This window comes from Ptychodera flava, chromosome 6 (genome assembly GCF_041260155.1).
Source record: "Ptychodera flava strain L36383 chromosome 6, AS_Pfla_20210202, whole genome shotgun sequence".
Lineage (NCBI taxonomy): Eukaryota > Metazoa > Hemichordata > Enteropneusta > Ptychoderidae > Ptychodera > Ptychodera flava.
In genome coordinates this window covers 3166372-3177654 of record NC_091933.1, presented here as the reverse complement: position 1 = coordinate 3177654, position 11283 = coordinate 3166372, and the positions used below count along the sequence as shown (strand labels likewise).

Below are 11283 nucleotides of genomic sequence, written 5' to 3'. Positions count from 1 at the left end.
TATATATATATATATATATATATATATATATATATATATTTTAGATATATTGACGGTGATCAACAGTTCTATGGTAATTCTACTTGCTGATGTAAAATAAATTGCTAAGAGCTTTCAGGGATTCTAACTTGCCACAATGTTTGTAATGTCTTCATACTTTAACAGTGTAAAATTTCTTTTCCTATGTCATTTCGTAATGAAAAGTATGAGAACAGTACTTAACCTTCAAAGTTTATTTGGTCTCTCCAGGATTTTGATGCATCATGGTCAATCAATGCCAGAGCATGGACTTACTCTAACATTAAGCCATGCAATCTTTGTCTATCAGAAAAACAACAAAAAATAGTAAGCTGTTGAACACTGTGTACTTTGGTGTGTGTGTTAAAAATTATTAGCGGTATACCCTTTAAACTTTTTGCTGTTGTTTATATCAACACTTCCATACTCTGGACACCCCTGTTACAACTCAAAAGTTGCAAGTTGAATTTTACCATTCTATGAAAAGCATCCCTGTATAACAGACACTACCATTGCCATCTTACAGGATTACAAAGAGACATATTTCAATGCATACCAATTTCTTCCAATAACAAGCTTTTTAAGCACCTTGAGTGAATGGTGTTGGCAAGGCATAAGATAGACTCTCTCACAGCACCTCAACTGCTATGCCTTAAACACGATTGGAACTAATTTGGGATAATTGGATGGTGAAGTAAGGTCGTTTTCACCTGCGAATGTAAGCTCATCTGCTTTTCTTTTTACTAGTATGTTACACACTTGTTTTAATGACTGATTTGTAATATTGCAACGATAAGCTATATGGCAACTAACACTTTTGAGAAATTTGAAAAATATGAAAATCCAATTATCCCAAATTAGTTCCAATCGTGTTCTTAGGTCATGCAAGCACCCTAAGTAGTTCAGTCGAGCAGAGCTCGACTTAGTAAGCCGGTGAGACAAAGTTTTGCCTCACAAGAGCCTGGCTGGCTCAGTCAGCCTCACTTAAATACTAAGGTAATTTGTGTAGCAAACAAGGGGCTGTGGGAGAGTCTATAGCTGAGAGGAAGTTTAGCTGGTTTCAGTGTGTTTGGCACTTCCTGTAAATCAAACATCATAAAATGTGCACTTTTACAGGGTGAACTATACAGAGTTTTTCCAATGTTTGATAAATAAATTTCAATACTTGTTAAGACCATGAGCATCTCAGTCCTTGACTTAACCTAAAAGTCCAAATACAGAGAAACACTTTTTCCCACAAGAATTACCAGTTCTGGTTTTATGATTTCACATGTTATTGAAAGTCATCTAAACTGAAAAGACAAATCTGTTCTGTCTGATGATAAGTGCGCTGTAATTACTAACTTAGGTAATTCCAGTTTACTTGCTGATGTAAAATAAATTGCAATGTGCTTTCAGGGACTCTAACTTGCCACAATGTTTGCAATGTCTTCATACTTTGGACTATTAAACTATACAATTTCTTGGTCTACTTCATGTGGCATGTTGAATATAAAACTTGTCAATACAGCTAGCATACACATACATATGTGTTCTGTGCATTGTTAGTATTGATAAATGTGTTTGGCATGTCAGTAGAGACTGTGTACATTACACCATGTACATTATTAATGATGAGAACTGATGCACAAACATAGTATCATGTAAGGCTCACTTGATCGTCAATGAAAAATATTGTTCTATCAATATTTCATGCATTCCTGCCTTATATTCTTGAAATGAACTCATTCTCGGAAATTGACGTCACTTGTGGATATTGCTAGTAATTATATCCAACATGCTGCATTGAAAAGCAGACCCTGTTCATATCAAATGTACCTTTACGGGAAGATACAGGGACTGATATATAGCAGTACATTAATGCTGAAAATATACTTCAGTTTCTGGCTGCACAGTTTGGGCTTAGAAGGGAAAGACACACAAAACAACTCATCACACTAAAACAGTAAATTTTATTAATAATTATAATTTACACATAAATATGCAATACTTCAATAACCATGGTAAAGTCATAACATGGAACAATTGATTACTATTTCTCTCTAATACACTTGAAAAGTCAAAACAAAATCATTTCTTTTAAATTTATATGTGTATGTATGTACAAGATTTTAAATTCAGAATATTCAAATATGATGATGATGATGATGATGAAAAATTGACATTACAGATTCATTTAAAGTGAGCTGCGATCAATACTATAGTAAAGGTCATCCAAGATAGACAGTAAATTCATTGATTTTGACATTTATTTTGAAATACACTGAATGTAAATTGTGTTGAGATTTCACTTTTTAAAGAGCAGCCCCTTAAAAATCCATTAGATACAGAATGCAAAAGCAGTTCAACGTTTTGAAGAAACCTTTGACACTAAATTATGACATACATGTTGACACAGCTAAACAAATTATTATATAGATAAAAGAAAATTGAATGAGTTTATTTATACATGCCATGGCATACATGTGCATCCAGAATGAAAATGAAATTGAGAAAATTACTGATATTTTGCCAAGGTTCGTAGAGGTCTGGTCATTACACTGAACTGAAATAATACTTTACTTGATCAAAGCCTTGAGTACATGAATAATTCATGCAAGATAATATGTACAGATAAAAATATACTCCACTTTTTTATTGCTATATGCAAAGAATACAAATGTTCATGCATGCAAAGAAGTCAATAATGTAGCTGTATTTGTAATTTCATTGGCACAATAATATTACATTGACGTAATCTGAAAGTCTGTAAAGTACTGAATATATACAATTGTTCACAGAGTGTGAAAGTCGTCAAACATCCTTTTTTCCCTGATGTAGAAAATCATCCTCTCTCTGAAATAAATACACCTGGTCAGATGACAGCAATTTCATTTGATTTGAAAGTTATTAAATCTTGAAACAAAAGCATTAAAAGCTGCCTATTCAGTACAGTACCAAGTCAGGAAGGAAAAGTATAAATGGCACAGAAAAAAATTGCACATCAAAATTGTAATATGCTGACATATCTTGAGCAGCAAAATTTTTGAGACAGATAGAATACACAATAGAATCAAACACTCTGTGCTATCCCTGATAAAAGGAAGCCTTCATCCCTGCACCAACCAAAGATACCTAACAAACCAAAAGACAATGAGAAAAATTCTTGATGTGTCATTTCATGGCCCCAGTTTTCATATTTTATGTCAAAGAAAAATATCCTTGTGATTTGAATGTTTAGGTGTATGTGTTTCTTGATGATGAGCTTAATTGTAGCATTTCACCAGTGGCTAATCTTTTGTACATGTTTGCTAGTTGTTGGTTGCTTGGTCTCTTCACACCTGGAGTGGTCGGTACATTGAAGTCACCAGAGCCATCGGCATTGTCACCTGGAGATTTGCCACCACTGGAAACATCACAGTCACGACCTTTGCCACCATGGTGTCTGTCTGATACATCCTGTTCTTCTCTCTCAGGGCTTTTGTCACCCTCTAGGAGGTCTGCATTACTTTCAGCTCCCACGTCTTGTTGACTGAAATCAAGCGAGGGGGTACGGTCAGAATTACTTTCAGCTCCCACGTCTTGTTGACTGAAATCAAGCGAGGGGGTACGGTCAGAATTGTGACTGCTCTGACTAAGGCCCTGGGAATCCCTCAACTTGCAACTCTCTTGAGATGAAAACAAGTCTAACTCACTCTCACTATCTTCAGAGCTGTCACTATGGTAACTGTTGCTGTGGTAACTACTATTTTTTCCCTGAGACTCTGGCTCCAAAGAGTCTGTATTAGCATCCTTAGATGCACTGATGAGGGTAACTTCTTCCTTGATCCGCTCTTCAATTTTCTTGAAGCTTTTCTGAGGGGCAGTTTTCTTAACCTCATTGTCATCATCATCATCAAATAATACAGCAAAATCATCCACCTCCTTATCTGTGGAAAGGTTGAGATTAAAAGCAGATAAAAATAACTGCCAAAAGCATACAAGATGATGCCTATGCTATGCAACAGGAGATACAACTCTCTGCACATACAACTAAACACTGATGAGAAGACTAGCAAATACATTCATGACATTGAAGTTACTACCATCAAAATTGAACTTGTTGTTATGACAAACTGTAATGGTGGTGGTGTTTGCATCATTCACCAGCAACTTGAACAGCTCAGCATGGACAAATCATGGATACAACCATGCATTACCAGCCCTAAGATATTTAATATTCTCTTTTGGAAGCTTTCATACCATGAGTAACTCAAGTGTGTCGTTTTAGCAATTTATGTGCACTGGCTTAATGATGATTATGTGATACTAAATTAGAAGTGAGCTGTACGGTCCGTGTACACCATGATTAAGCTTGTCAGTAGGTGTGAGTGCAACTAATCTAATAAGATCTCACTGGCAGACAGCTGGGGGGAGGCATTGGTATATTTGGTGTAAAGACATATATCTCCTTTCTCCCAAAGGCTCACAGTTCATGAACTTGTAATCTTCTACAAGTTCCATGTTATCTGTGCCACGCTCATCAACTGACTGAGTTTGAGTTGGTATTTTTGAAATATAAAAATTACATTTGGCATGGTTTAGTGTTAAAAACAGTTGCAGCAACAGTTACTGTAGTGACAGCTCTGAAGATAGTGAGAGTGATAGAGTTAGACTTGTTCTCATCTCAAGAGAGTTGCAATTTGACTGCAGATTTGTTGGAACACTAACAACAAGACTGTTTGTTCATAAGTTCATGGGTTACTGTATAGCATGTCTAACCAGTGTATGAACTTAGCAAATTCAAAAAATTTCAAAAAAAAGTATTTCAGTCTAGTTTAATTTGTTAGACATTGAGGATGGGGAACTGAACACCATTACACTTTAAATGTTCTTTCAGGGGTTATGATAAATGGTTGATTTTGAGGGCTGTCAAGGCTTGTAAAATTAATGGTTAGTTTACTTTGGTTTGTTTTGATGTCATACTGTAGAGAAATTTTGTTGCTATCCGTCTTGTATTCTTAGCTGCAGATGTTTTTGTTAGCTTTGAAGTTTGAAAGTTGACCTGGCAAACAATTGCCATTCAATGCAATTCAGGTAAAGGTCATTGATCAAACCTGGGTTTATTGTCTCATTTCTAACTTCACTGAGCGGTGGCGTATATGCAAACATCAGATTGCTATTTCTCACTTCAAAATAGAATCTCTTTGTCAGTAAGAAATACAATTTAAGCTTGGCACTTAGAAAGCAGGAATTAAAAATTTCTACAGAGCATTGAATGTTATGAATTCCCATGAGTTGCTTACAAAACAGAAATCATGTTTTAACAGTCTTGTTTGCATTAAGCCTGTCACAAACAATCAATTTATGCACATTAAACCACATCTCACAAGATCTGACAGCTGTTAATCCTCTGTCTACCAACCTCTGTCCATAGACAAACCATAGAAATAAAATACCACTTGGGAGAAAAAGGATTAACAGTTTTCAGATCCAATGTATGCATCCTCAGTATGTAAGTGAACATTAGTATTTATGAAAAGCTTGACTGAGTTGTCGTTGTAAATCTTTCTAGCAATGATCATGAACAAAACATTGGAAATATACACTAACAACAGGGTGCTACCTAGACAGTCTTTTTGCTGAGAGGAGGAATTTACAAGTCACAAAAAGAAACCGTAAATTCACAGTCAACAAAAGATATCATTAATCACAGCATGAAGAACCTGCCATAACAGTGGCAGTGTTTGGGACATTGTGTAGGAACTTAAATTTTTTATGATTTGAGTTGAACTACTGAGCTGTCATTTGGCAGCAAGATGCACACCAGCAAAATTAAAACCACAACAAAATCAGAATTCAGCTTCCAAGTTTCGTGTTGAATTGCTGATTTGCCGTCTGGAAATGTTACTGAACTCAGATACGAACACAATCTTCAGTCTCAGAAATTGATATCATGATGTGACCCTGGGTCTCCCTTTAACATGTTTCGCAGATTAAACAAAACCAATAGCTTCATCGTAAATGGTGGACCCCTCCATTCGAAAAGAACACTTCATTCAAAATCAATTACAGCAGCTAATGGCCTGTGGATTGGGTCAAATTAATAGTCAATCTCCGGACAGAGATTATAGCGGCGTGGAAAATTATAACCTAGCTAGGGAGTCTCAGCAGTAGCCACACTAATCTCTGCCACAGGCGACGGTTTTCACCAACTTTTTGGGTATTGCGCGTTTTCCATGATATACATTTTCTGTCTTTTTTATATATAATACTTCGAACCAAAAAAAAATAGATAAAAGAATAGTACACTAGTTTCAATATCGATCCTCGGTTCCGTGAACACTTGCAAAATATAGACCTTGCTCTAGGTTACAGGGATGTAAATTGATGATTCAAAATGTATGCCCCAACGGCTGTCAGCTTTGCAGACGCGATTGCCAAAGTTTTAGCAGATTATTTATTATTTTTATTAGTGTATAATGTATTATTTTTGCCAGTGTGCGGAAAATGCGATCTCTAGCTGGATTGCTCCTATCAGTTTAATATTTCCGCCACGTTTATTTAGCCAGTTGGGCGCGCGCAGGACTGAAAGAAGTCCGAGTTTGGAATATTTAAATTTGCCTGCAGCAGAGATTGGTAAGGGCGCGCGGTCAACGACTCGGAGACCCTCTAGCTTGGTTCGAATTATTCACGCCGCGCTGCTGCCCCACTGCGCTTCAATCTCTGTGTGGAGATTGATTAATAGTATTGCCAAACAAGGGACATTCCAATACTCTAGTTTAGTGATTTCTCTAAAGGAAGAATAAAGTATAATAACGATATCATAGATTTTTAGAAATAGCCCATACAATGGTTGCTGGAGTCTAATTTTGTGTCAAATAATTCTTTTGCAAATCTGAAGATGTTCTGCAATATTTCAGTCATTGATTGGGCTGAGGGGCTCTGCATTCTTTAAGGTGTAGAACATATGTACATAAAGTTTCAAAGTGAATGCATTACAAACCTGACCACTAGACTGGTTCAGATGGAATGTGTAAATCAACTGAAGATATGAGATAATACTGGATTAAAAGAAATACTTGTTAGCTCTCTTGAACCAATTATCGCTGCAATATGTTAGCGTCATGTTTCAGTTTCCTTCTCTCTAATAAATAAATAAATATACAAAAAACATTATTTTGTTCAAAATTTGGAGTTTTGTTCCAATTCAAATTTAGTGGTGTGCTTATTCATATGATTTTGTTTTGGTTTTGAAAATGACATCACTGTTGGCTATGGTGAACAATGATGAGAACATGCAGGGGTGACATGGCAGTGTTTCTAATTCTCTGTTTATTCCAGGTGAATGGTATATGGCTGCAAGGGTTCCTCAAAAACTGAATTTTTTATAAAACAAGATTAGACATGAAATTTTTCTGTCTCAGTTTTCAGTTTCATCCAAATAAACACCAGACTGATGACATAATTCAAGAGTTCTGTGTCATTTATTGTGGGTATTTAATACTGGTTCGTAAAGCCTCACTTTTTGTGAAGATGATCACCAGTGCACATTGTAAGATCAATAACTCGAGACCTGAACAGTAGCATAGTTATTGATTATACTTGACCTGCCTTCTCTTTATGTTCTGAAAAACAAAACAAATAACATCTGTCTGTCTTCTCACTGTATACAAACCACAACCTGTCAATAAACTTTGTTCTGATCTAGACCACTGAAAACAGAATGAACTGCATTACTGTACAGACGGCAAACGTACACTATGAAGTTTACAAAATTTAACTCTTTAAGCTGTACAATCTTGTCTAAAACTATGCACTTTGACAAAAATATTCCACTAATGAGGACATGTCAATACCATCCTACTTGTCAGTTTCTTACTTCATGATGTCCTTCAAAGACAGTAATATACAAAGAGGACTTTTATGAAAGGCAATTTTTTTTTGAATTAGGATTTACGTTTTTGCAGTATACTAACACTTGCAGGTCCATTTGCATCTCCTCATGAGCTAGAGACAATAAAACAAGGTTGGTCTCTTTAAAAGCAAATTATTTGAATTTCAAATTTCAACGAAACTGAAAAATGAAATTTTTTTGGTAGATTTATTGCATTTTAGGTAGAAAGACTTCACAAATACTGGTACGAGAATTAACTGTCTGTTTAACCCTCTGAACTAACCCTTTGTTTTGTAATGAAGACTTAGTCTGGAAAAGAAACACACTGGGTCAACTTAAAAAATAGCCACTTCAGCCTGGGCTATAGATTATATAAAGCACAACTACAGTAGCTCATGTAATGTAGCAATCAATGACGTATGATCCAAACCATGTTTGTCAGACACTCAAATGAATTTCAGCACTTTTTGGGAACTCAGAATATAAAACTGCATACATTATACTTGCATGCCAAGAAGTTTACACAGATAAAAATTTGAAAGGATAAGCCTATTAGCATGGGAGAAGCAAGATTTTGTATTCTGATTTCCTAACACTGATTGTATTTGATGTGTTTTACAGTACTGATATTACAAAGTTGTAATTCACTGGGCAGAAATTAAATCTAATCCTAGTACAGCTGTTGACTGATAGCTCTGTGGGATATAGCTTCTATTTTTACATTTTGAATATTTGCGTCACCACACAGTGGTCTGTGTGCTATGTACTTTAAAGATATCACCTCTCATAGAATGCGTATTATGGATGATAACAGCAAAGCAAATACCTGCATGTCGCACATACATCGTACATCATTTTTTATCTCATCATTTGTAGGCTGACATTGCATCTCTATCTTTATAGGAATTGAGGCACTTTTGAGTGGCTGCACCATTTTTATTAGATAAATAGAACAGTTATGAAAAACTAGCAATATATGGAAGCAAAAAGTATGGTAGGTGAAATCCTCAGAATTTCACAAAGACTTTATTTGCAAACAGTCATTTTATAAAAATGAAAAAATGACCGTGATGCAGTACAGCGAATGCAGCAATAATTTTTTGATGTTTTTTATATATCTGTCTCAATGTACAGATTAATTTATATTAATATAGTCAACGTATCTTGCTTATGCAGGGTACAACACTCATGAAAGCCCTTCATCAGTTGTGTAACTTACTGAAGTGTTCACCATTAATTGAATGCTGAATTTGATTGTCACATTTGATTTGACGTGAAATTGACTTCATGGAAAAACAAATTTTCATGAACTACAGAAGATGCAAAACAGCAAATGAATGAGTGATATGATTCAGGAATCATTGATGTGAAAACTGTGGAAGATGGGAATGGACATGGTTCATAAACTGGCATCTCAACATCTTGATTTTATGCTCACATAATATGCATTGGAACTTTGTCCTAACTTCATCTTACATTCACATAAATTGCACGGAAGTGAATCTATAATGATGGATTTCACCGTAGGTCACCTGACCTTGAGCATTTTGGGAAGAAAATTACTGCTCTGTTCCACTAATTTTTTCTCTCCTTGTTTCAAATACTGATCAGTTGTACAATTCTCACACTATAGAAACACTGTTCATTGCAAGGAGTTTGTTCTATTGTTCTGACACAGATGTATTCACACTGCATATCATACAATGTGTGGTGTTGTTATCATAGACCATATTTTAATCAAGTGTTACCACCAGCTTTGCAATTCAATTTATGAGCACACTGGTATTTGCTACCACCGTTTTACTCAGGACATTTCTCTGTTGTGCTGGGTGCAACCATCTCAATGAAACAATGGACAGTAATTATTTTGACGGATTCTAATCATGTTAGGTGATAAAAGGGTCAAAGGCCTTTGTAAAAAACAAAGGAAAGGAACCAACATTGGCACATGACAAATAATCAGAACAAAACTCTTGACACCAGTGAAAAGAGAGGAAGTGTTGCGACAATTCATAAAGGTGAAAATCACAGCTAAATTGCCATGACAACTCTATCAATATTAACTCTTGTATTTTTATTTTTACTGTAAAAGGAAGTTTCTGCTTCCCTCCTTGAATCATGTCTAAACGGCCGACATCAATTTTATATAGATACAACATGTATGTGTCGGATGTCAGGCGTGTCAGTCCATTCTGGAATTTATTTGTCCACACATGGCTGCGGAGTGACTGTAGTCCACAGTATTGCATTTTTGCATTTTATATGCAGTTCACAATAACGTTGGCACGGCTAACAGTTTTTGTATTTCAATACTCTTCTGGAAAAAGAATAAAAACATCACAATAATTTGAAAAGCAAAAATACTGAAAATATCACAAAAATTACAGTTATTGTCCCTTTTAGAATACAAATGATATCAACACAACAGAAATGTCCTGAGTGAAAGGGTGGTAGCAAATACCAGTGTGCCCATATATATAATTTTATATATATATATATATATATATATATATATATATATATATATATATATATATATATATATATATATATATATATATATATATATATATGTGTGTGTGTGTGGTGTGTGTGTGTGTGTGTGTGTGTGTGTGTGTGTGTATGTATATGTATGTATATGTATATACATACACACACATACACCGAGATAATAGCCTGTACATACTACATTAAGAGGTAATTTGACAAATAATATTACACAAAGTATTGAACCTATGAACATGTCCCTGCAAGCAATAAAACAAACATTTGATACTCATTCTTTTTAGACAATATCCATCAATAGCAGCCTAGTCCCAGGGATACTCCTGATAGAAATTTCACTACACCTTACAACTGCTTTCATATGCTTAGCCAGTTGTTGATACTGTCAATTCATGACAATTTAGACAACAGCTATTGTGCAGAGAAAGAAAAAAAAACTTGTTCACCGACATTTTTTTTTGCATTTGCCCTGAAAATAAATACATTTCCCATGGACATATACTGTAGGGGGGAATGGGGCACTTCTATAAATATAACATAGGGGTGTGTAGTCTCTTTAGCTAAAATCATAATCAAACTCTTGGAATTACAAAATCATTACCTTTTCTATGGATGTATACCTATCCCCCTTGGGTCTCCAGACATTATATTGAGGCATAAATTGCAATTTTACAAGCAATACAGATGCCCTTTCAGTCATTAAACAATTCAACTAGATAGTAACATCTATGAGGGGGAAATTTGTGTTTTAGAGACCAAAGCGATCTTAGTTATGTGAACATGCACCAGAACTTTGACTCACAAATTCATTGTACTTTTCCTTTTTGTTGGATAGTGATACTAGTAAAACATCAAGAACCACAAAACTGAGAGAAAGAAAAGAAACATTACAAGTAACAATCACT

The 11283-nt window shown here is 35.1% G+C and overlaps 1 protein-coding gene across 7 annotated transcripts in view; it reads right to left on the bottom strand.

Moving 5' to 3' along the window:
• Positions 1 to 1950: 1950 nt before the first annotated feature.
• LOC139134599 (protein artemis-like) overlaps positions 1951 to 11283 on the bottom strand; it is a 59438-nt gene continuing 50105 nt past the window's right edge. For 3 of the 7 annotated variants that reach the window (XM_070701513.1, XM_070701516.1, XM_070701514.1), the window contains exon 14: positions 1951 to 3926. In XM_070701513.1, the coding sequence (XP_070557614.1) occupies positions 3235 to 3926 (692 nt within the window). In that variant the 3' untranslated portion in view covers positions 1951 to 3234. The remainder of the gene's footprint in view (positions 3927 to 11283) is intronic. The other 4 variants (XM_070701515.1, XM_070701517.1, XM_070701519.1 and 1 more) reach the window with 4 other exon arrangements.